The sequence below is a fragment of the Ictalurus punctatus genome, chromosome 24 (genome assembly GCF_001660625.3).
Source record: "Ictalurus punctatus breed USDA103 chromosome 24, Coco_2.0, whole genome shotgun sequence".
Classification (NCBI taxonomy): Eukaryota; Metazoa; Chordata; class Actinopteri; order Siluriformes; family Ictaluridae; genus Ictalurus; species Ictalurus punctatus.
In genome coordinates this window covers 6,693,296-6,718,901 of record NC_030439.2, presented here as the reverse complement: position 1 = coordinate 6,718,901, position 25,606 = coordinate 6,693,296, and the positions used below count along the sequence as shown (strand labels likewise).

At 42.3% G+C, this 25,606-nt stretch overlaps 1 protein-coding gene across 2 annotated transcripts in view; it reads left to right on the top strand.

The window, feature by feature from the left end:
* sdk1a (sidekick cell adhesion molecule 1a) overlaps positions 1–25,133 on the top strand; it is a 278,535-nt gene extending 253,402 nt beyond the window's left edge. The window contains exons 34-45 of one of the 2 annotated variants that reach the window (XM_053675068.1): positions 164–220; positions 1,076–1,177; positions 6,776–6,891; positions 7,405–7,591; positions 8,188–8,325; positions 8,757–8,918; positions 9,324–9,449; positions 9,753–9,917; positions 16,468–16,605; positions 16,747–16,861; positions 21,785–21,914; positions 22,165–25,133. In XM_053675068.1, coding sequence (XP_053531043.1) covers positions 164–220; positions 1,076–1,177; positions 6,776–6,891; positions 7,405–7,591; positions 8,188–8,325; positions 8,757–8,918; positions 9,324–9,449; positions 9,753–9,917; positions 16,468–16,605; positions 16,747–16,861; positions 21,785–21,914; positions 22,165–22,437 — 1,709 coding nt within the window. In that variant the 3' untranslated portion in view covers positions 22,438–25,133. Of the gene's footprint in view, positions 1–163; positions 221–1,075; positions 1,178–6,775; positions 6,892–7,404; positions 7,592–8,187; positions 8,326–8,756; positions 8,919–9,323; positions 9,450–9,752; positions 9,918–16,467; positions 16,606–16,740; positions 16,862–21,784; positions 21,915–22,164 lie in introns of both variants that reach the window. The other variant, XM_017454712.3, reaches the window with a different exon arrangement.
* Positions 25,134–25,606: the final 473 nt, after the last annotated feature.

The following is a 25,606-nucleotide window of genomic DNA, read 5'->3' as shown; positions in this document are numbered from 1 at the left end:
CCTGTGAAGAAATCTGATGGGGGGGGGGGGGGGGGGGTTCGGGTCGAAACACAAAAATTACAGCCATGATGAAATAACTCTTTGATTTTAGATTTCCGTCTTGTCTGATCTTTTTGCACTATATTCCTCATTTATTTCTTTTTCATTCTCTGTACCTGTCAAGCCAAAAGTACCGTGAAGACTGTGAGCAATCCTTCACTGACGGAATTCGAACTCACCCGTAAGTTGTGTTCACTCTTCTCCCTGAATTAGGCCAAGTCCAAATGACGTTTTCCTATTCATTCTGACAAAAAGCCAAGTCGATGATACTGTCTGCCTCCAGAAGACAAGGCAAATCTTGTAATCTTTACTTACAAGGAACTGTCTAGTTTCGATATAAGGTTTAAAGCGAGACAGAGTCCTGTTCCATGAACTAATCATAGATTCAAGTGCTTCCTATTGCATTCTGAGTAGATTTGCTAAGATGCCAGAATGATACTATGGCAAAAAAGTATGAACACTTGTCACTGTCGAATTGTCTCCAGGAGCATAAGCTCTCGTGGTTTAAATGAATAAATTCTTTATCTGTATGCTAAAGATCCTGAAGATAGAATTTAGAATATATGAAAATAAAATCAATAGAAACCCTTATAGAATGTGTAATGGCTTTAATGGTTATAATGGGAATTGTATTGGTTTTAATGTAAACAGTAATAGTCCCTACTGGTAATTTGTTGACTTCTATTGGTGGCATGTTATGTCTAGTGGATACCATTAAGGAACAATAATGGTAGTGGTTTTAATAATTAGCTGATGGTTTGTAATGGTATTTGTAGTGGAAACCATTAGCATTTCTGTAATGGTTTCTATTGTTTTTTTGTTTGTTTGTTTGTTTTCAAGCAGGGTTGGTTGCCTTAAGTCACGGTACATCATCATCAACCTATTAACATAATTTTCGCCTATTTAAATACAAACTTTGGAAAGTATTGAAGTTTCCGCGAACACAGTCTTTTCCAGGATGGACATCTGAAACTCGCATTGTGTCAGTGAAGAAATTATTTGATTTTGCCTTTTATACCCATGCCTTGTTTCACAGAGCTGCAGAAATACCAACGCTACGAAATCGTGATGACGGCCTACAACATCATTGGCGAGAGTCCTGCTAGCGCTCCGGTGGAGGTGTTTGTAGGAGAAGCAGGTAATCATCAGCTTTGGCTGTTTTATGTATAGCACGTGAAGACGAATTTCACTTCTTAACATTTCATTAATACAAACCTTGTTGTCTTTGGCACTCAGCGCTCTGCACATAAAAGCATGATAACACAGTGGAAAAAAGACAAAACAACCAAGACAGGATTGAGTCTGGGCTAAACAGATATCTTGTTCTTGTCAAAAGGCAGACAAAATGGCTGATAACAACAAAATGTTTTGGGGCCAGCGTTTGTGCTGATAAGGTACCATGGGAGATCATGGGTATGAGTCAAACAATGAAGAATTATAAGTAAACTCAGAACTATAGTGGATATAAGAAAGTCCTGTTAAGAAACCCCTGTTAAAATGGCAGGTTTTTGTGAAATGAACGTAAGAAATGATCATGTCAGATTTATCTTTTCTTTTATCTCAGATTTAATGTGAAATTGCAAAAGCATACAAATAAAGTGCAAAATTATTTTAATTTTTTTTTTTTAATTTAGGGGAAAAGGAAATATAAAAAACTTACAATAACCCAGTTGCTTAAGTGTGCACACCCCTAAACTAATACTGTGTTGAAGCACCTTTTGGTTTTATTATACCACTTTGTCTATCAGCATGGCTCATCTTGACTTGACTGAAGGTTTTGCACTAAAATCGACTGGTATTTGTAGCTCTTCAGGATTCCCTCCATCTTGATAAAAACCCCAGTTCTGGCTGAAGAAAAGCAGCCCTAAAGCACGACGCTCCCTCCACCATGCTTCACCTTGGACATGGTGTTCTTTTGGCGAAGTTCTTTTTTTTGTTGCACCAACATACATTTTGGAATTGGTCTCATCAGACCATAATACATTTTCCCACATGGTTTGGGGAGATTTAGTTCAGCTCGGATGTTTTTATTTCTTGTGAGAAAGGGCTTCCGTCTAGCCTCCCTACCCCGAAACCAGACGTGTGAGGAATATAAGAGATTGTCGTCACATGCAGAGAGTAAATCAGCACTCGTCAGATATTCCTGCAGCTCCTTTAATGTTGTTGTAGGTCTCTTAGTCAGCCTCCCTGGTAATTATTTGTCTTGTCCTTTTATAAATTATGGAAGGACGTCCTGTTCTTGCTAATATCACTGTGGTGCTCCATTTTCTCTGTTTGTTGATGATGATGGCCTTCACAGTGTTCCCTGGTACATGTAATGTTTTGAAAATCTTTTATACTCCTCTCCTCGTTGAAATCTTTCAACAAGTGAGATCCCGTACATGCTGTAAGCTCTTTGAGAACCATGGCTTCAGCAGTCAGATGAAACCAAGAAGATGTGACGAAAATCCTACAGGAACAGCTGGTCTTTATTTGGGGTTCATCAGAATCATTTCATTGATGACAGCTGTGTGATAATTACTTATGAATATGAGATCGCTCCGTTCTGAACACAGTCACGTCCCCAATTATATAAGACTGTGTACACTTATCCAAACAGGTTTTTCTGTTTTTCCCTAGAATGTTTTTAAAGGGTGGAAAAAGCCATTTAACGGGGGTATGTATACTTTTTTATATCCATTTTATATATATATACATATATATGAGTGAGTCAGTCAGTGAATACGTGCAATTGCACTTCATACCTCCCTCTAAACAAGACGGACGACTAGAACACACTACAAACAGGAACTAATACATACAGGACATGACATGTTTTTCATCTAAGAACAAAGAGGCATTCTGGAGAACTGGTTCACGCATCAATATTGTGGTTGTTTTGTGTAGATAAAAGAAATCCTTCATTCATGGTTGTGAGTCAATTTGTCTACATCGCCTTTCAAAAAGAGCAAGTTGTTTACGACTGGTTTGTCTATAAGCTCTCCTGCTGGTCGGTCTCCTCGGTGAAAACATTAGGGGGGCTTTCGGAGGCTAAATGATGGTCGGGTTTAGAGAAATACGTCACGGGATGCCGAAATACACGGCTTGTGGATGGGTTTGTGCAGCGAGTTTAATAGGGTGCTTTTTAGGCTAGAGCCTGCATGTTCACTATGCACTTTTCTCTGACATTACATTGCATATCTGCAGGCTTGACCTTGCTCAAATAGATATTTTGCCAAGCAGAACAAGTCTGGTTGACAGTTTCAGCATATTGTTTCTTCACTGAACTGGACAAGTACACATATACACACACACACACACACGGTGCATATGCACAGACGCTCGCAGACACACAGACTACCTCTACGTTTTAAAAGAGAGTCTTCCATGCTAATGATCTCGAGTCACCACTGAGCAGCAATATATCTAAGCATAAAATATTACCCTTTTCCATCTCTCTGGCATTTCAACCCGAAAGAAATGAAGTGGTGGATTTGAGTGCTCTTCAAATTCAACGCAAGTCGCCTCGTTGCTAAAAACAGCCGATGTTCAGTGCAATTATTCGCAGAGCAATATTCCATTTGCCTGGCAAACAGCTGAACCCGAGCATCTTTCTGTATCTAATGAGCTGCCAAACAGCAGGATAGGACACAACGACGTCAGAACCCCACCAAGAGAAACCAGGCTGTAATTGCTGCACTACATTATGGGTTAGGATTTACAAAAAGGCAGTGTTCGGTGCCGACTCGGGCTGATTGTCTTCTGTATGATCAATTCAATGCCTCTGATAAAAGCCTTGAGTTGGAAAAAAAAATAAAAATAATCGCCCTCTATCTGAAGATGCATTAGCGCGTCGCTTGGCTGACTCGCTCACGAATATTGAACGCCGCTAAATTTCTACAAATACTGTCCAAGGTGTTGGCTTGGTTTTTTTTTTTTTTTAAATTTAATCCTGAATATCATAGTAAGCAAAAACATGCTGTGGTAAACTTGGAGGTTTTGAGGGCATTTTCAGGCATGTCTGATAGAATCACGTTTGGCGTTATTCTCGTGATCCTTACACCTGATCGTTACAGAATGTGTCAAATGGTGCCGACGGTAAGATTGTTATTGAGAGCAGTGACAACAGTTTTGGCGTTTCCTTTCCTGCACGTCTTCCGGCTGCTTATGGCCGCCTCTTGTAAGAGGCTTAATGAAGCAGTAAATATGAATCTGTCATAAGAAACTCAAGCAGCTGGCGGAGCTGCACAGGGTTATCTGCATCAGGTTATTAACAGCATCATTAGAGGGGGTCAGGCAGGCAGATTACTCCCAGCAGCAGGAAGGGGGACGGCCAAACAAACAGACAGATTTCCTAATGATTAACTTTTGGCACCACTTGAGGGGAAGCAGGGAGGGTGAGGAATTTTGGTGTGGGTGGGGGGGGGGGGGCTTTGGGGGTGTTTCTGGGGATGGTTTTGACACTACCTGTCAAAAGTTTAGACACACTCATTCTTTATTTATTTTTTTCTCCAGATTTTAGAATAATAATAAAGTCATCAAAACTCTGGAGTAACACAAATGGAAGTATGGGAATTATGTTGTGGTAAAAAAAAATCCACAATATTTCAAAATTATTTAATATTTTATCATCTTCAAAGTAGAAACCCTTTTCACCTAGAATTTCCAGAAATGTATTCTTGGCATTTTCTCACTCGATTACTTGAGGAATTTCCCACTGAGATGCTTTTTAACCAGTATTAAAGGAGTTCACACCGACGCTGGACACTTATCAACTGCTTTTCTGAATATTTCACTCCGAGTCGTCCTTTTAAATAAATATTTTACGTAAATAAAATGTTCGTTTTCTAATGAAGGAAACGAATACGTTGGCACGATTATATTTTTGTCTGCAACACACAAGATCAAGGCCAGGAGAACTTGGAAGTTCACTTGGAGGAGCATGGGTCTGGAGATCGCCACAGCAGTCAACCGGCGATCCAAATGAGAGGAAATAAACAATAGTGTACTATTACTTTGTATCTATATTTGTATATGTTTAGATCGGTTACATCCATAATGTGTGTGTGTGTGTATGCAACTCATATTTAGCTGAGGTTAAGATTAGGATTGGATTTAGGTGTAGGCACAGCATTAATTAGCTGCATTATGATGCAGCTCCCATGATCAGTGCATTGCTTGCATTGTTTGAGCAACAGGATATATTTTTCATATGCTTCATATGAATCTGAACATTTCAGTGACACCAGTTATGCGTGGGTGTGGCTTGAAGTGCTTACATGGAAGTCTCTGAGTCGAAATGAAACACTGATGTTCATAATTGTGCCTGCTTAAATTAGACCGTCAGGGTGCCTGAAAGGCTTTTAAGTCACTTTTAAGGATTTCTAAGTAGACTGCATTCAACTAGAGGTCATAAGACCAAGAAAAACCAAAGAAAACACCCCCTCGACTCGGAATTCCTGCTCGGGACTTCGGGATGCTCCGCTCGACTCCGAGTTCCTCCGATTTCAGCAGGTGACGTCAAGTCGACATCGCAGCATCAGCTGTAAACAAACTAGCGCTTCTTAAGTTCAAGCTGAGTTCTGCGAGTTCTATATACAATGCACGTATCTGCTTTTTATTAATCTACACAGAGATATTTGCGACGAATAACGACGAAACAAGCCACACCCAGCCACGAAACTGCGTATCGGTCAACTGTCCGATTACTTTTGAGCCCGTGAAAATGGAGCGACTCCATTGGCTGTCATTTTTAAATGGTTAAAGCAGTATTATATTGTTATTATCCAACCTCTTGAATTAAAGCTGAAAGTCTTTACTTCAGTCACGTCTTGATTTCTTCGTTTTAAATCCGTCGTGGTGGTGCACAGTGGTGCACAGCGGCAGAATTACGGAAATTTGCGTCCATCCATCCGTCCATCTTCTACCACTTACTCCTTTTCAGGGTCACGGGGAACCTGGAGCCTATCCCAGGCAGCATCGGGCACAAGGCAGGGACAGGGTGCCTGGACAGGGTGCCAGTCCATCGCAGAGCACACTCACATACACACTCACACACCCACTCATACACTACGGACACTTTAGACACGCAAATCAGCCTACCATGCATGTCTTTGGACTGGGGGAGGAAACCGGAGAACCCGGAGGAAACCTGTTTGAAATCTCAAACGGCCTCTTTGAACGCAGTCATAACGCTATAGCTGAATCTGAAATCTTTATATACTGTAGTACACTACTGTATATCTGACATGAAATAATGGCTTTAACACTCTTTATAACGCACTACGTACGCATAGCAAATATGAAGCTCTTTCCGACGTCACTCGGAAGCTTTGTTCCCACTCGCTTATTATTTTACCATCGTTTCCATACATAATCAGGGCTTTTGTACGAGAAAATGAAGCCAAACATGCCGGCATGCTTCAGTTTTCTCTGGTATTAAAGGCTTGACTGATTCAATATTTCTCTACTTTGATATGCTCAGCGATCAGTGTAGAAATGTAGCTTGGTCTGTCAGTGTGATCTGTGATGTTGGAGTGCTTCTGAGTTCTCAGCCCATCTGGAGAAGAAACTGAAATGAGTGATGTTAGAGTGCTACCGAGTTCGTATTAGCATTCAGCTTGTGTAAGTGCGTTTTCTGAAATAAATACATGTCAATATGTGCGCTGGTGCTGTGACTTTGTATTGAACCAGTGTTGTTGTGGGTGGTGATTGTCGGCAGTGTGTTTATACTGTTGCCTCTCATGCTCTCTCTCAGCTCCCTCTGTGGCCCCTCAGAATATCCAGGTCAACACAGTGTCATCCACCCAGCTGGAGGTGCAATGGGAGCCGCCCCCTGTCGAGACGCAGAACGGCATCATCCAGGGCTATAAGGTCATAACTTCTCCTCTTTGTTCTCTAATTTTCTCTCTTTTTTCTTTCTTTCTGATTCTCGCTCTCTTTCATTCCCATCTCCATCTCTCTGGGAATGAGAGATAACGGCAATGCATGCTTTCAGTCTTCGCTTTGCTTTTATAAACAATGTAATAGATAATCATGTTCGACAGCATGTTTAAAAGACCGAGTCATTTGGGTCATGAAATAATTATGACCGGTCATGGGTTAAGCAGATCCTTGCTGAAAAATGCATGACACCGAGACTGAGGCTGTAAGGGAACCCATGCATGAATACAGCAGAATTGGTTTTCCAGTTTCCTGAAGCTTTTATTGAATACGTGCATTCTGCAATATCTGCCATCTTTTAGGAAGCCGCAATGTACCGGGGCATGGAATTGAACGTTTAGAATGCAGCAAGGACAGCTTTTCGATTGCATTCCTCACATTTTGATGGGGTTTCTTTTTTTTCTCACATCCTCCCCTCCCCCATTACGATTACTTTGTCTTCAGATTCACTACTGGGAGATGGACAACCAGAACGAGACGGAAAAAGTGAAGATCCTCTTTCTACCCGAGACGAGCGTGCGTCTGAAAAACCTGACCAGCTACACGTACTACATGGTCAAACTGTCTGCGTTTAACGCGGCTGGAGACGGTCCTCTCAGTGAGCCCAGGAGGGGGCGCACTCTTCAGTCAGGTCAGGCTCTGCGTCACTCTACTTCACAACACTTCACTCTACTCTCTCTTACCTGTTCTAGGATCAGCCGGCGTCATTCCCTGAACGGGTTAAATCATAACACAAGCCAAGTTCAGCGGCCAAACAAAAATCAGGTCGGGTTTTATTCCTCCAGTGTAACGCGTCGCACGTTCAATCATGTACTCGGCGGTTGTTGACGCTCCGAATCGTGCACTTGCAGAGAATCGTTTGACCTGAGGCTCTCGCTCGTCGCGATACCCGCAAGCTACACTCTACCCGTGAGTCATCTCCAAAGGAAAAAAAAAAAAACAATTCAGAATTTATTCAGCTGGTCTGGATGTGACCTCATTAGCACAAGCCATAGAAACACAGGCTCTCGTACCGTCGTTGACATTTCCCAAAGCAACAGGGAGCACATGCTGAACAGAGAACACAGAGGCGACAAATGTTGTGAATTAATTGTACGGAGAGTAAAAAACCTGTGGTTGCCTTTATTGCTTTTTCGTAACATGGTGTGTCTGTTTGTGCTCATTATTTCATTATTATTCAGCACACACCAAAGTTTTGCTCTTTCTCTCTTTCTCGTTGTCTCTTAGCCCCCAGTGCTCCTAGCTTTATTACTTTCTCTGAAATCACCAGCACTACTCTGAACGTGTCGTGGGGATTTCCTGTGTCGCCGAACGGAGTTGTCGAGGGCTACAGAGTGGTGTACGAGCCTACTGCCCCTATTCACGGTACGCCTTATATGCTATTCCATAAGAAGCGATATACACACTTTTTTCTTTTTTTTTTTAGCAATACACTGCTTTGATTATTTTATTAGTAGTATTATTATTCACAGTACTGTAAGCATATGCCAATAAACAGCACAGATGCCAGCCGTTGTGTACGCCTCTGAATTAATGATCAAGTGCCAAGGAGCCCTCAGGGGACTCGCTAGTTCTTTAAGTTTTCCCACATAAATTAGCATTGGCTCATAAGCAACATCTTGTTGCTGAAACTCATTTCAAAAGCCACTGATCCAGTTCTGTCATTTGATGTTTTCCTTTCTTTGTCCTGGAGCTGAAAATTATGTTAACTGTCTTTAGTGTCAACATTCAAAGAAGTATTTCGTTTTAATCAATAGATAGTACTAATAAAAAAAATTGTGTGTGTGTGTGTGAAGGCATAAGTAAAGTGGTGACAGTGGACATTCGGGGCAGCTGGCAACGCTGGTTAAAGGTGCGAGACCTGACAAAGGGGGTGACCTACTGCTTTCGCGTGCAGGCCAAAACCATCGGCTACGGCCCCGAGGCCGAGGCCAACATCACAGCGGGACCCGTGCAAGGTGTGTGAGCCGCTCATGTTGCTTAACACGACACACAATGCTTACAGTAACATAGCTACAGCAGGGCCAAAAGAAATGCTTAATTGAGCATGAATCGATAGGTGACAGAAGCGTGGGCTCGCGGGACAGACAGAGCAAGGCTTCATTTCATGCTCTGCTTGCCTTTGTCCATACAACAATCGCTTGTAGTCATTAACTCTTATCTGCTGTGACAGTCTGAAATACATTTGAAAGGAAACTCCCTTGAGGTTTAACAGTGTATTGACATGTTAAAGCAAAAAAAAAAAAAAAACGGTTGCATGGTCTCATCAACTTTTGCACTTTCGTAAATCATATCTGGTGCTGCTGCAACTTTAACACATCATTTGTGGTTATTCAGAGATATGTACATCCTTTTTTATGCAGGATCTCCAGGATCCCCGCTCAAAACATCCGTCACGAAGTCTGGCTCTGGTCTGACCATCCAGTGGATACCGGGAGACACAGGAACTGGCCACGTGACAGGTTATGTCATCGAGGCTCGCCCTTCAGGTGTGTAACCGTTATAGCATATACAAATACAGCATGAGGCAGGTCATAGGCTCAGTCTCTATAAACTCTGTTACATGTCTGATGGAAATGAATAGCAAGAACTTGCCTCAGGAACATATAGAATAAGCAACTGAGGTCTTATTAGGTTTTCATCACAAAGCATGTATTCATATCTTGTTCTCATCCAGTATTTATTATACCAAACTTAGCGTAGCAGGCAGGAATGAGCAGACATGAGATGTAACAAGTTTCTGAGGGATTACATGACATTTCTTTGTCTGTGACTGTGACTTTGTCCTGCAGATGAGGGATTATGGGACACTTTTGTTAGGCACCTGCCCCCCTCCAGCACCTCCCACACTGTGAGTCTGGAGCGACTACGCCACGGAGTCAGCTACCAGTTCAGAGTGCTGGCCGTCAACGAGCACGGCTACGGCGAGCCAAGTGCGCCCTCTGCTGCCATGTCGGGTAAATCCTCCTGAGTGAGGCTCAATCCACAGGCTTTTCATTCGATTTTTTTTATTTTGCATGCACAGAAAAAGCTCAGTCTGAAGCATCAAACAGCACAGACTTCATTTAGGGCTACATTGTGTGTAATCTGCAGCAAAAATTCCTGAATTAAAATTTGCCAGTAAAGAGACTACAGTAAAGCGCAGGTGAAAAGTTTCGATTCTTATTACAGCGGGCTTATTCAAATTTCTCCTGTTTCATTTAGACCACACTGCTCATTACTATTTACGGTTTCTTCATTTATCCACTTGAATTCAGCCTGAAATGTAATACGGGAACGTAATAACGTGAAAAAGGATTTCAGAAAGAAGCCATGTGTCGTGCGAAGAGCAGAGGGTTGGAACAGTGTGTCATTTGGGATGTAAAGTCAATGGCGCCCTGCAATTAGTTCAGGGTCAGGTTAATCTTTGGACTTTATTTAATAATTTAGGTGTTTGTTTTCATCCTGATATCGTCGTGCATTCACATGAACCGTACACTGGACTCCTTAAGTAACTCCTTATCGGCAGTGATAAAGCCACTGCGACTGTTTTTTATACTCCAGAACATAAATAATAATGATGTTTTTGCTCTGCTGAGGTATCACGCGGCTAATCACGTGGCTGAGAAATATTTATTAACTAAGCAAGTCCATGAACATTCTGAAATATTTATTCTTTATTCTCTTTTTTTTGTTTACCACTCAGAAATTGCAGAAATATAAAATACTAAGGGCAAATATACTTGGTTATTAAGTCTAGCTTCCTCTACAGTGACGTGCTGTCAGGGTTTACTCACATGTAAGTGACTATTTGAGAAAACAAAATATTACATATGTTACTGTGGTTCTATGTCTGAGTGGAGGACCGACAGGCTGGTTTGATTTGGCGTTAGTGGAGGCTGTGTATCAAAGCCGTCACGAGGGTTCGTCCTGATAGAGCACCTCACCAGATAGAAACAGACAGCACTCTTATTATTTATTTATTTATTTGTATTGTATTGTATTTATAGTTACAGTCACTCATAGTGTTGATACTGCTCCCTGTTGAGTTTGATAATCACTTAAGTGCTGGCACGCTCCTTTAGTGAGAACGAGAATCCCTCGGTCTGATATTGTTCAGTACTAAGTATAAGAATAGCTCAGGTTCTGATACTGCCCACGCTTGAGAATGAGAAATACTTTTACTCTCCGCAGACTCTTTGCAGGAAGAAAACATGTACTCGGACAACACCTCAGAGTGTGTGCACGCTACTACCAACACCTGCCTTTGTGATATGTCTGACAGGCACTGAGCTTTCAGCCAACATTGCAATGGTCTGCAGGACAACGTACGCAGTTTCACTACCGGAGTTGCAAATGGTAGTACATACCCTGTATACGCGGGTAATGTGCGGCCATTTGCAAGTTCATGACTGCGTCCGTAATTGAGACAGCTCAGTCTTGTGTCAAGAAGGTACACGAGTCGAACCTTACACCATTGAGCAGCCTGCAAAGGAGTCACATGGTCCTTTTTGTGATTGACTTTAATCCTAGTGTGAGATCCGTGACATTTGTCTCATCACCTGCTGTTCGATCTGTCTGTCCAGTACATATGTATATATACACCCCCCATGGCATTGCAGGGACTCTAAGGTGACTTGCACACGCTTTATGAACACCCTGGGTCAAAAAGCTACCCCAAAAGGAAAGGTATGTGACCCCATTCATGCAAAAGCAGAGAAAGAGTTTGTATTCCACAATAATTTAAAAGAACCCTCCCAAGCAGTACGGTCTGCATACTCCCTCTATTGTCTGTTTCTGTAGTTGAGACGTGCCAGGCTGCCATTTGGGCAAACTGTGCAACTGTACGAATCATTTAACTGAACAGAACTTAATTAACTACAAAATTTTAACTTTTAACAAGGGCTCCTAATGGTAGCCTGCTGCCTCAAAACTGTTTCCTAGCCGCCTCTTGCACACTGTGTCATATGTCAGCTACCCATGTACTGTACGGAGAATGCTAACTGATTAATTCTGTCTGTTAAGTCTTTGGAATACCTCACGTGGTTAGTTTCACTCTGTGAAAATAAAACAAGAAAGAATTATGTACTTCCCACCCAATCCCAGCATGATTAGTTGTAGTTTTGTGCACTTCACACCCACAGAGGTCAGTGGTATTACTGGGAACTGTTCTGAACTGCACTAGGTCGGTCACAGTAAATCCTTATTTTAACCATCCATCGAAATAAATAGCAAAAAATAAAAATAAATACCACTGGAATAGATTTTCACACAAAGTCATTAATGAAACAGCAGCAATGAAGTTTCACTGGAATTCACTATGTGAGTCGTGCAATAGAATGATATTCAGGGACACTTGTCAGCATATTGGTGGACGTTTGTTCCATAAAGAGAGTCTTTTTAAGTCTCCGTTTTGAAATATGAGTTTATTTTCCTTGACCAAAGTGTCACCTACGGGAAATGCAGTGCGACCAATTAACAACAGAATTGGCTTGTCATATTTATTGCTTGTCAAGCAAGTAAAGCAGTGCGGTTCTTTTTGTCAGGAATTCATTAAACACTCCATGTCTATTGGTCAGTTTATCAGATACAGTGTTCGTATAGGTGCACTTTGTAGATAAACAGTTACTCATTGTAGTCCTTCTGTCGGTATGCAGAATAATTCCTATCCATCAAGGGAAAGGGACTACCAGAGGAGCACTGGAGGTAGTGGACTAACGGTAGTGGCATGGTAAAGTATGTGTCGTTGATATGAGTGTGTCAGATGTTAATGTGACAGCTGGATTGAGAACAGTGCACCCACCAAAAGTTTCTAGCCAACAGCAGTCCTATAGTTAGATATGGACGCTGATGAAGGGTAGATGACTGACTAAATAAATGAATAAGGCATGGAAGAAGTGAGCTATAGTTCCTAACTGCATAATTGCAAGGTGGATCAACAAGATTCATCATAAAATGGTCAAAGAATGTACAGTATATACTGTCTAAAACCAATACACGTACCAGCGTCACACACACTTCCATTGCAACAATCCATCCATCCATCTTCTATACTGCTTTTCCTACACAGGGTCGCAGGGAGCCTGGAGCCTATCCCAGGGAACAGGGAACAATCACACACACACACACACACACACACACACACACTCCAGACAATTTGGAAATGCCAATCAGCTTACAATGCAATTGGATCCCCAACCCTGGAGGTGCAAGGCAAACATGCTAACCACCATGCCCCCCATTGCTACAGTCATGTCAGTATCGTTGCTGTGCTGAGAATGGTCCACCTACCCAAATAATATTTGGCCATCAGTTATCCTCTTGATGATCCCTTAACCATCGATGGATGTGGTAGATGGGGTCTGTAATTGTGTAGTAGGTTTACCTGATAAAAGGGCCAATGAATGTAGGTACAAGGATAACGCACCTAATAGACTTATAAAAGAGAGCTTTTTTTTATTATTGTGCACTTTGGATTAGTAAATCTTTTAAAGTCATTTTAAACTTTTTTTCAAAAACAGACGTTTGTGATTCAGTCTTTTCAATTTTGAGTCAGAAGGGTGAATACTGTCACATGTTTCTTTGTGCACCAGCACAAAGAACCTCGACTTTTGTGTACGCATCAAAGGAAGAAGGTTATCTGAAAGGGTCATCAATCTCCAGACTGAACCTTTCATACCACAGGCATCATCATCTACCTCTGAGCCCTTGTCAGTCTGTCTCAACGTTGTTGTCAACCAGTCAGTCAAGCCTTGTCAGAAGATGTGTCCTTAGATCATTGGCATATCTGGGCCACTTTCTCTCCAGCTCTCTCAAGGGGAGACTCACACACCATCACATTTTCTGTACTGCTTCTCCACATACTGCCAGCAATTCCCACGACTAATTTCACCAGGAAATGAAATGTGAAACCATCTGCTGAAGGTGACTTCCATTTAAGCAATGCTGGAATAGACTGTGTTAGGAAATGTGTTTTGGGAGTGCCCTGTTATCAGTAGTTTCAGGTTAGATACTGAAGCTGATGTCACGGTTGTTATCTAACAGCATTTTGTCTGACTGTGTACTAGAGATACCGGTTCTATAGCACTAGAGAAATGAGAAAATAATAGCTCCATTAAAGCTCCATGAAAGTACATGGTTACAGCTGTCTGTTAGAGATAATCAGCTTACTTACAGAGGAGAAATACAGTCCGATGTTTTACTGCCGTTACCATAGATGTTGGAGTAGAAGGACAGCATTAATAATGACATAGCCTCAAACAAAATGAAGTCAAGAGGCTATCGCACTTAAACTATAGGCTGCTATCTAATGAATTTTCAGAGTAACTCTGTAATAAGCAGTTGAGATTCGACAGCATACATTCATCCAGCATACAGTCTACTGGCTCATTTTAGACATACCTATATCAATAACCAGGGTTGCCAGGTTTCAGACGGATGTTCATAAACCACACAAAAGGTTTGAAGCTAGCTAAAAAAAATTCAGAGATACATGTTTCTTCCTTTTCTGCAGGAGACCTTATCCACTCCATAATCCCACTTTCCTTATTTCAGCCATTGCAATCAATCTTACAATAGAAATGGTTCTGTACATCGTAGACACACTGTCTGTACTTACGTTCCTGATTATTTACTATAAAACAAGGTCTGGTGGTCGCAGAGTAATTTTAAACTAGCCCAATTTGGAAATCCTGTCCTTAACAGTCCTTAATCATCCCTTGAGCATGGGGCAGTATGATTCCTGTCCTAATGGGCCTCGTTTGTTGCAGTTCCCTTTCTTTACCGCTAGATGCAGTAATAATTCTAAGGAGGTAAAAGGGGCAGTGAGCGTGCTTCCCCAAGATTGTGGAACCTCTAGGAAGGTAATCAAATCAATAGATTGGCTTATATCTGTCAAATAGGAAAGTTTCTTTTATTATTCTCGGTCATTCAAAAGAGGTCATTAGTATTATAATGAGAATTTTATGAAAATGAACATTTGTTGAATGGCTGAATGGTGAAACTCTGCCCAACCTGCCCCTTCACTGCAAAAAATGCCTTTCTTTAAGCAAGCAAGACAAACTTAAATCTAGTTACTAAAATCAAGCAAAAAAAATCTGCCAGTGGGGTAAGCAAAACTGACACGGTAAGAATTCTTGAAAATAGCATAAATATCTAGTGACTAAAAAATGCGATTGGTTCGTAAATCTAGACAAAAATGCAAAAATGTAAGCAAGTTGTGCTTATTACAAGCAATGAAAACTCAGTTATTCAAGAAAGACTTACTTAAAATGATATTTTGGTCTCTTGATTGAGCTGACTTTAGAATTTATCCCTTAATCTAAGATTAATAATTAGAAGAAGAAAAAAAAAAGCTTACAGTAATAGACAATTTCTGAAAAACAGCAAAATAAAAATAAGTGACTTTGTCTTAAATTAAGGCACCAGAAATATCGTTTTTTTTTTTTTTAGCATTTTTATTAAAAAGGGGAAAACTCTGCAACATAGTGTCAGGGATTGTAGAAAGTGCAGATTTTTATTGAATAAAGTGCAAAAGGAAAAAAAAGCAACTGAAACTGTGTAAATAAGAACCATAAGTGTAACAATGGACACAAGGCAAAAACATACGGACTATGAGAGCGACTGTGGACTAGAACGTCTATAGGGGTGTTTACTAGAGGTAATACAGAACAGGTGTGAGTGATCAGTGGGACATGTGACATGCTGATGGATAACGTAGTTCAGTGTGGATTTCCGCATAACCATGACACATAGCTGCTTCATTGAAAAATTGGAAAAATTGAAGTGTGCAAGAGGTCTTACTCTTCAAATAAGGAAAATAATCTTGTTCCTCTGCTGGAAAATTATGCAAACCTTTGTTGTAGCTTGTTCCTGGTTAAATCTAGCTTGATATTTGCTGGAAGATCTTATTAAGATATATATATATTTATTTATATTTATATTATATATTTTTTTTCTTTTCTTTTTTTTCTTAAAATGCAATTACCTTTCTAATGCAAAACATGCTCGATAAGATTTTTCTTACACAAAAAATGTCATTTCCCAGAAACAGGGCTTTTTTTACTTTCTTGAAATGCAATGTATGGACACGCCACCACTGGTTTTGTGCCAATCTCTGTGGCTGTTGTTGTTTTTAAAAAAGAATGAAAAGCATTTTCCAGTACAGCATGAAATCAGGCTCTGTCCAATTCACTCTCTCTCTCTCTCTCTCTCTCTCTCTCTCTCTCTCTCTCTCTCTCTCTCTCCATCTCTCATCTCTCTCTCTCTGTCTCTCTCTCCCTCATCTCTTTATCTCTCTCCATCATCTCTCTCTCCCTCATCTCTCTATCTCTCTCATCTCTCTCTCCCTCATCTCTCTCTCATCGCTCTCTCTCATCTCTTTCTCTCATCTCTCTCTCCCTCATCTCTCTATATCTCCCTCTCATCTCTCTCTCTCTCATCTCTTTCATCTCTCTTTCTCTCATTTCTCTCTCATCTCTCTCTCTCTCATCTCTCTCTGTCTTTATTTGTGCATCTTCGCTCCCACAGCCCAGATGGACACCCCATTTTATGAGGAGTGGTGGTTTCTGATCATCCTTGCTCTGAGTGGTCTGATTCTGCTGCTGATGATCGTTTTTGGGCTCGTCTTGCACGGACAGAACAAGAAGTACAAGAGCTGTGGAACAGGTGTGACCAAGACCATGTCATGCAGATAAATCCACCTTATACTCAATTTCCATACACTGAGCTGCTGAATGTTGGTCTGTATTAGATGTTGATCCTAGTGGTGTTGCCGCGATGATGATATGCTAATCACCGCAGGTAAAGCTGTGTCCACGGTAGAGGAGAGGGTCACACTGGACAATGGAGGCTTCACAGCTCTGGAGCTGAACAGCAGACCTGTCCATGTCAAGAGCTCCTTCCTGAGGAAGAACGGCACCAGGTGAGAACTCCCTACCTCTTGTGTAGAGTCACCTTCACCTCTAGGGCATGATGATGTTTATTCTATAACCCCATTTCCACAACTCATTCAGTGTAGATTCCCAGTTTGTTCATATAGGTTGTAGCATATTCACAATTAATTAAAAATATATATATATATATATTAAATAACCACCTTGTATTATTGAGTAGAGTTATTCAGTAGTCCACAATGTCTTTCATTTTTCCAGGTGTGCTTGTCTGAATATTGAAATTACTACTCCTCACCCAAAATCAGTGCCTGACCTCACTAATGCTCTTGTAGCTGAATGAACACAAATCCCCACAGACACGCTCCAAAATCTAGAGGAAAGCCTTCCCAGAAGAGTGGAGGTGATTATAACAGGAGACTGGGGGTGATTGTAACAGGAGAGAGGGGATGATTATAACAGGAGACTGGAGGTGATTATAACAGGAGAGCAGGGGTGATTATAACAGGAGAGACGGGATGATTATAACAGGAGAGCGGCGGTGATTATAACAGGAGAGCGGCGGTGATTATAACAGGAGACTGGGGTGATTATAACAGGAGATTGGGGGTGATTATAACAGGAGAGCAGAGGGGATTATAACAGGAGACTGGGGGTGATTATAACAGGAGACTGGGGGTGATTATAACAGGAGACTGGGGGTGATTATAACAGGAGAGCGGCGGTGATTATAACATTAGAGCGGCGGTGATTATAACAGGAGAGCGGCGGTGATTATAACAGGAGACTGGGGGTGATTATAACCGGAGACCGGAGGTGATTATGACAGAAGACCGGGGGTGATTATAACAGGAGAGCGGCGGTGATTATAACAGGAGAGTGGCGGTGATTATAACAGGAGAGCGGCGGTGATTATAACAGGAGACTGGGGGTGATTATAACAGGAGAGCGGCGGTGATTATAACAGGAGAGCAGGGGTGATTATAACAGGAGACCGTGGGTGATTATAACAGGAGACCGGAGGTGATTATGACAGGAGAGCGGCGGTGATTATAACCGGAGACCGGAGGTGATTATGACAGGAGACTGGGGGTGATTATAACAGGAGAGCAGGGGTGATTATAACAGGAGACCGGGGGTGATTATAACCGGAGACCGGAGGTGATTATAACAGGAGAGCGGCAGTGATTATAACAGGAGAGCGGCTGTGATTATAACAGGAGACTGGGGGTGATTATAACAGGAGACTGGGGGTGATTATAACCGGAGACCGGAGGTGATTATGACAGAAGACCGGGGGTGATTATAACAGGAGACCGTGGGTGATTATAACAGGAGAGCAGGGGTGATTATAACAGGAGACCGGGGGTGATTATAACAGGAGACTGGGGTGATTATAACAGGAGACTGGGGGTGATTATAACAGGAGAGCGGCGGTGATTATAACAGGAGAGCGGCGGTGATTATAACCGGAGACCGGAGGTGATTATGACAGAAGACCGGGGGTGATTATAACAGGAGAGCGGCGGTGATTATAATAGGAGAGCGGCGGTGATTATAACAGGAGAGCGGCGGTGATTATAACCGGAGACCGGAGGTGATTATGACAGGAGACCGGGGGTGATTATAACAGGAGACTGGGGGTGATTATAACAGGAGACCGGAGGTGATTATGACAGGAGAGCGGTGGTGATTATAACAGGAGACTGGGGGTGATTATAACAGGAGACTGGGGGTGATTATAACAGGAGACCGGGGGTGATTATAACAGGAGACTGGGGGTGATTATAACAGGAGACCGGGGGTGATTATAACAGGAGACTGGGGGTGATTATAACAGGAGACCGGAGGTGATTATGACAGGAGAGCGGCGGTGATTATAACAGGAGACTGGGGGTGATTATAACAGGAGACTGGGGGTGATTATAACAGGAGACTGGGGGTGATTATAACAGGAGAGCAGGGGTGATTATAACAGGAGACCGGAGGTGATTATAACAGGAGAGCGGCGGTGATTATAACAGGAGAGCGGCTGTGATTATAACAGGAGACTGGGGGTGATTATAACAGGAGACTGGGGGTGATTATAACCGGAGACCGGAGGTGATTATGACAGAAGACCGGGGGTGATTATAACAGGAGACCGGGGGTGATTATAACAGGAGACTGGGGGTGATTATAACAGGAGAGCAGGGGTGATTATAACAGGAGACTGGGGGTGATTATAACAGGAGAGCGGCGGTGATTATAACAGGAGAGCGGCGGTGATTATAACAGGAGACTGGGGGTGATTATAACCGGAGACCGGAGGTGATTATGACAGAAGCCCGGGGGTGATTATAACAGGAGAGCGGCGGTGATTATAACAGGAGAGCGGCGGTGATTATAACCGGAGACCGGAGGTGATTATGACAGGAGACTGGAGGTGATTATAACAGGAGACTGGGGGTGATTATAACAGGAGACCGGAGGTGATTATGACAGGAGAGCGGTGGTGATTATAACAGGAGACCGTGGGTGATTATGACAGGAGACCGGAGGTGATTATGACAGGAGAGCGGTGGTGATTATAACAGGAGACCGTGGGTGATTATGACAGGAGACCGGAGGTGATTATAACAGGAGACTGGGGGTGATTATAACAGGAGAGCAGGGGTGATTATAACAGGAGACCGGGGGTGATTATAACCGGAGAGCGGTGGTGATTATAACAGGAGAGCGGCGGTGATTATAACAGGAGAGCGGCGGTGATTATAACCGGAGACCGGAGGTGATTATGACAGGAGACTGGGGGTGATTATAACAGGAGACTGGGGGTGATTATAACAGGAGACCGGAGGTGATTATGACAGGAGAGCGGTGGTGATTATAACAGGAGACTGGGGGTGATTATAACAGGAGACTGGGGGTGATTATAACAGGAGACTGGGGGTGATTATAACAGGAGAGCAGGGGTGATTATAACAGGAGACCGGAGGTGATTATAACAGGAGAGCGGCGGTGATTATAACAGGAGAGCGGCTGTGATTATAACAGGAGACTGGGGGTGATTATAACAGGAGACTGGGGGTGATTATAACCGGAGACCGGAGGTGATTATGACAGAAGACCGGGGGTGATTATAACAGGAGACCGGGGGTGATTATAACAGGAGACTGGGGGTGATTATAACAGGAGAGCTGCGGTGATTATAACAGGAGAGCGGCGGTGATTATAACAGGAGACTGGGGGTGATTATAACCGGAGACCGGAGGTGATTATGACAGAAGACCGGGGGTGATTATAACAGGAGAGCGGCGGTGATTATAACAGGAGAGCGGCGGTGATTATAACAGGAGAGCGGCGGTGATTATAACCGGAGACCGGAGGTGATTATGACAGGAGACTGGAGGTGATTATGACAGGAGACCGGAGGTGATTATGACAGGAGACCGGAGGTGATTATAACAGGAGACTGGGGGTGATTATAACAGGAGACCGGAGGTGATTATGACAGGAGACCGGAGGTGATTATGACAGGAGACCGGAGGTGATTATAACAGGAGACTGGGGGTGATTATAACAGGAGACCGGAGGTGATTATGACAGGAGAGCGGTGGTGATTATAACAGGAGACTGGGGGTGATTATAACAGCAGACTGGGGGTGATTATAACAGGAGACTGGGGGTAATTATGACAGGAGAGCGGTGGTGATTATAACAGGAGAACGGAGGTGATTGTAACAGATTGTAACAGGAGACCGGGGGTGATTATCAGAGATCGGCCGATATGGATTTTTTGTTACCGATTATTTGCATGTTTACGTGCCCTATAACCGATATACAGAAGAGATTTATTTATTGTTTTACTTCTGGTTTTGACAGTGATAACGACACCACTGAACTGAACAAACCATTTTATTTACAACAATCACACTTCCTCCTTGCATACAAAACAAAACCTCTTATTAATACACAGATAAATAGACAGGTCTGAAAGAGTGCAAAAAATTATGTGCACCGTTACTAAAGTCTCTCTTTTTTTTTAAATAAAAGCTTTGATGAGATAAAAAGTTTACGTGACTCCATGAGTTTGTCTCTATTTCTTAGTGGCAAGCTGCTTAAACTACATATCAAGCATTTATGTAACACATCTCATTAGTTCATTAATGGCTGTTATTTTAAATAAAGTTTGTTCATTAAAACAAAGGAAGTATACTTCACCTGTGCACACCGTTGTTAACCCGTCTCTCCTCCAGATGCAGTGCTGCAATCTCAATTCTTCATGCACTTCTCAATGCGCCCACAAGATGGCGCCATTTATCGGTGGAACCGATATTACAAAATCGAGATCTGATCTGATCTGATATCTGATCTCTAGCTATTATTCACACCTAGGGCCAAGTCCCAGACCCTGGAGCTGTGATGTGGAAACATTACCCTCTGCACCATCGTGTAGCCCTGAATATTTAAATTTGCATATCAAAAATAATTATACTAAGTTACTACATCCCCATAAATGATTCATTTATTCATTCGTTCATTCATCTCCCACTTTATCTGGTCATAATGGCTCCAGAGCCCATCCCAGAAACTATGACGCAACCACCCTGGATGGACACCATCACAGGACACCATGCGCACACACACACACATTTACACATACAATTAGGAAATCCAAGTAATGGCATGTTTTTTGGGATGTGGGAGGAAACAGGAGGACCTGGAGGAAACCCACGTGAACACAGTGTGTGTACACAGATAGCACAGACAGTAACCCAAGCTCAGGATCAGCCTGATACATTGCCTCTGAATTGTTCATTTCCGTATATCATATGTGCAGAATTCTGGGCTTCTTCAAATATCTGAAAGCAGACAGGTCATTTAGGGTTAAGCCGTTAAGGGTAAATATATATATATATATACGCTATGTTCATTTTACAATATATGTTCTACTATGTCCTCTGCTGCGACAGATCCCCGCCTCGGCCCAACCCTGCAGGTCTGCGCTATTCAGACGAAGATATCTGCAACAACTACAACGGTGCCGTGTCCACAGACTCCACAGCCCTTACAGAAAGAGCTGCAGAGCTGTCCGAATCTGAGGTGAAGTCTTGAATTACACGCACGATGAAAACCTCAAAGAATCGATCATTCTCCATATGAAACGCTGAGACATTCTTATTGTAGCCTGGTAGCTAAAAAGTCATAAGCGGTGTGGTTTATTAATTTTTTTATGCGCGTGTGTAGCCGTTTATACACTATATATTTCTCTGGTAGTCTACACATTGCGGTCATAAGAAGAGCTTTTAATAACGTGACTTCATGCTTCTGCCCGTGTGATTTGATATACCAGGCAACAGACAGCGAGTGTGAGGACGAACCGATCAAGCACTCGTTCGTGAACCACTACATGAGCGACCCCTCTTACTTCAACTCGTGGAAGCGGCAGCAGAAAGGCCTGAAGGAAACTCTGGCCTGCGCATATGAGGAGTGTGCCAGCGGAGACGGAGAAGGCTACTATCAGACTGTCGTGACCCAGCACAGCATGGGAGGAGTGTACACACCCACTGGGCAGCCTGCACCAGGCTCGCGTACTCCTCTCACAGGCTTCTCATCCTTCGTGTGAAGCTCCCCGAGGAGCAGGACCACTCTACAGACCTCTCGATCTGCTAACAGGGATTTGGGAAAAGGCACAACACGTGGGAAGACATTTTAGCTGTATTTTCAGCATGAGCACTAGAAAGGACTGCTCTCAGAAGGGTTGATGAGGAGAATTCATGGATAATCACTGGACTGAGAGAAAAAGAAATAAAGCAGAGTGTATTACTGTACATGTTCCTCCCTGGGAGGCCCAGACTTTGACTGGAGAAGGTGAAGACTTGTTTTACCTGTTGGGGATAAAGCAGGGTGTAGCAGGGACTCACACTACATTCCTACAGCGACTCACACTATAGTGGCACACCCTCACAGTCTAGCATACACAAGCATTCCTGCTACTATTCCCTTACGAACATAGGGCAAACACTCTGTAATTACGATATACTGTATATACTGTCAAGTCTGAATAATCTCACTCACCTTCAGTGTCTCTTTGTATATACACGTGTTCTACTTGTGATCGAAAAGATCATAAAACCGTGACAGGTGTGATGAGGAAGCACAGTGCAGTGGGACTCAGCCATGACCACAGCTCCAGAGTTTACTACATTGTCTACTCAACCGGAGCCCATTAACCAGCGAGCCAGCCTCGCCGTCAGTCGTGCAGTGATCCTTTGTGTCGCATGTCATCCTCACACACAGCGTTGCAATTAAACATTCAGTTTGTTACTTTTTTTATCAGGCTGAACAACTGCAGTCTCTTCAAATACTTGTTTCTTTTCTCCTTCTTCTTTTTCTTTTTTTTTTTTTTAACGTGCACAGATATACAGTATAAGTGTAGTCCGAACCAGTTTCAGATTCAGAGAAATCCTATTTCCCTTCTAACTGTATTTCAAACGGTTTACTTTGAGTAGCGCAAGATGTACTGTTAATACAACACAGCGATGATGTACTGGAAAACCAGCAGCGGAATCAACCTGCTCCATGAAGCATAAGGGAGGTTAATTATAATGTTCCTGTGGAGGCTGTTCTGACACAGGTCGGTGATATGAGGTACTACATTTAGAGCAAAACGTCGGTGTTTTGAGTGATTTGAGATGTTACTCAGGGACGGCTGGGATAAACGAGTTAAGACCCCCCGCCTTGCCCTCCGCCGTCTTTAAGAGATTCAAAACAACAGCAGCAGCTTTACGTCAGATTACTCGCTGTTGTACATTTTTGGTGGAACCAAGCACAACATCGGTTGTACGAATAATAACACATGGAACGTTCTTCGAGTTCGTGTGCATCGGGGCTGAACGGTTTTTCAGCCCGCTTCAGCAGCGATTTAAAAAGCGAACAAGTTGGATTATGTACTCTTAATGCCTTTTCGAGGAGAAGCTAAAAATAGATCGACTAAGCACACATCGTCCAATCAAAGTACAAATTACAAAAAAGGACACGTGACCGAACTAGACATTTACTGTTTTTTGTAAAAAAAATTAAAAATAAATAAATAAATAAATAAAAATGATCAAATTAAAAACCCTTTCTGTCTATCACGCTTATACATTACAGACTTGAAACATTTCGACGTCACGAATGCAGCTGCGTTTCAATGTGTGTGTAATTGATTTCCCAATATCATTCTCATTACACATCGATGACACCTCGTGATATGATATAGCTCAACACTAATGGATTCATTGTGAAGCTACTGATAGATATTAAGTTTAAGACCTCCTACTGAATATCACAACCAGCCGTCACTGACGCCACTGTAGTACAAACCGTCACAGGTACTACTCGAGTATACAGTATATTGTCAGATAATTGTATGCCATGTGAGACACAGGTGTGCTTTTTTTTAAAAAAAAAAACAACAACATTTTTTTCTGTTCAAATACACCTGACGGAACTCATACCAGGTTCGATTAGCCACTGATCTGAGTCCCGTGTGTTTTAAAAGCTGTGCCGTACAGGACTGGAGTGACTGGTTTGTCACAGTGAGCTTTTCCGTTATTTTTCAGTGTTCCGGACGAGAGACGTTTACGAGTTCGGGGATCAGAAAAGCCCGGGCTTACACTTTTTTTTCTTTTTCTTTTCTGGAACTGTATCAAATTTGAGCACAAATGAAAGCATTTCAGTCGCTGGTTTGATGAAGTCGTCTCAAATGCGTAACCACTCGCATGAGGACACGTGTGAGACGTCTCTGGATGTAATGATCGAGATGGAGCGTGAACTTGTATTCCCAGCGCTCATAAGCCATAAGGACATTTCATTTTTGTTTTCTTTCTTCTTCCGGTTGCTTTCTATTCTGATTCACTTTTCTTTCTCCGTTTGAAATAGTTGCATTTTTATTTTATGTGCTAGAGATGTATAAAGGTGATTCTTTTCTCTTTTTTCCTTTGTTGTTGTTTTTTTTTTTTTTTTTTGGTCCATTGTTTACTGTAGTGCTGTTATACAGTGAGGCAGCACCATTTGTAATTCGGTTACTATGTATGAAGGTTTTTGTTTAGTTTTTTGCAGCTTTTGAAATGGTGGACAAAGCAAAGCAACATGTTCTTGTTTATAGCTGCCATTTCACCCCAGCACTAGTGTACATCATCAACATCCGTGAAGTAAAGGCAGTTTCCCACTTTTTCAGTGAAAGTAAATGTTTGCTATTGACTTAAAAATGAATCATTAACTTTTTCAGACCACTGACACACTATTAAAGACACCCAGAAATGGTTTTAAACACAATTCTTTCTATATTAAATAGAGTGATATGGCGCAGAAACATCCCTACACTGTTACCCATATCAACCCCAGCAGCTCACGACCATAGCTTTTGGTGTAGCAGGACAACATGAATTAATAACAACATCAACGCCTCAAACGAAATGAAGCTGAGATGCTCTCACACTCCGTAATAGCAGTTGAAAGTCTGAAGCATACAATCAAGCATGTACTTTTTGAGTGGGTTTTTAGTGTACCTTTGTTCAGCTGTGTTCGATGCAGCAGAAATGTGTTTCCCAACACAAAGAAGGAGTAATACCTTTAACCATGGTTGCCAGGTTCCAGCAAGTGTTCCAGCCTACCTACATCAAAAACCACACAAAAGACCTGAAAGCCCCCCCAAAAAAACAGTCATTGGAAAAGAGCGACACATTTTTCTTTCTGTATTTCTCGTTCTTTGTGTGGGGAAACACTCCAAAATCCCCCTTTCCCTCTAA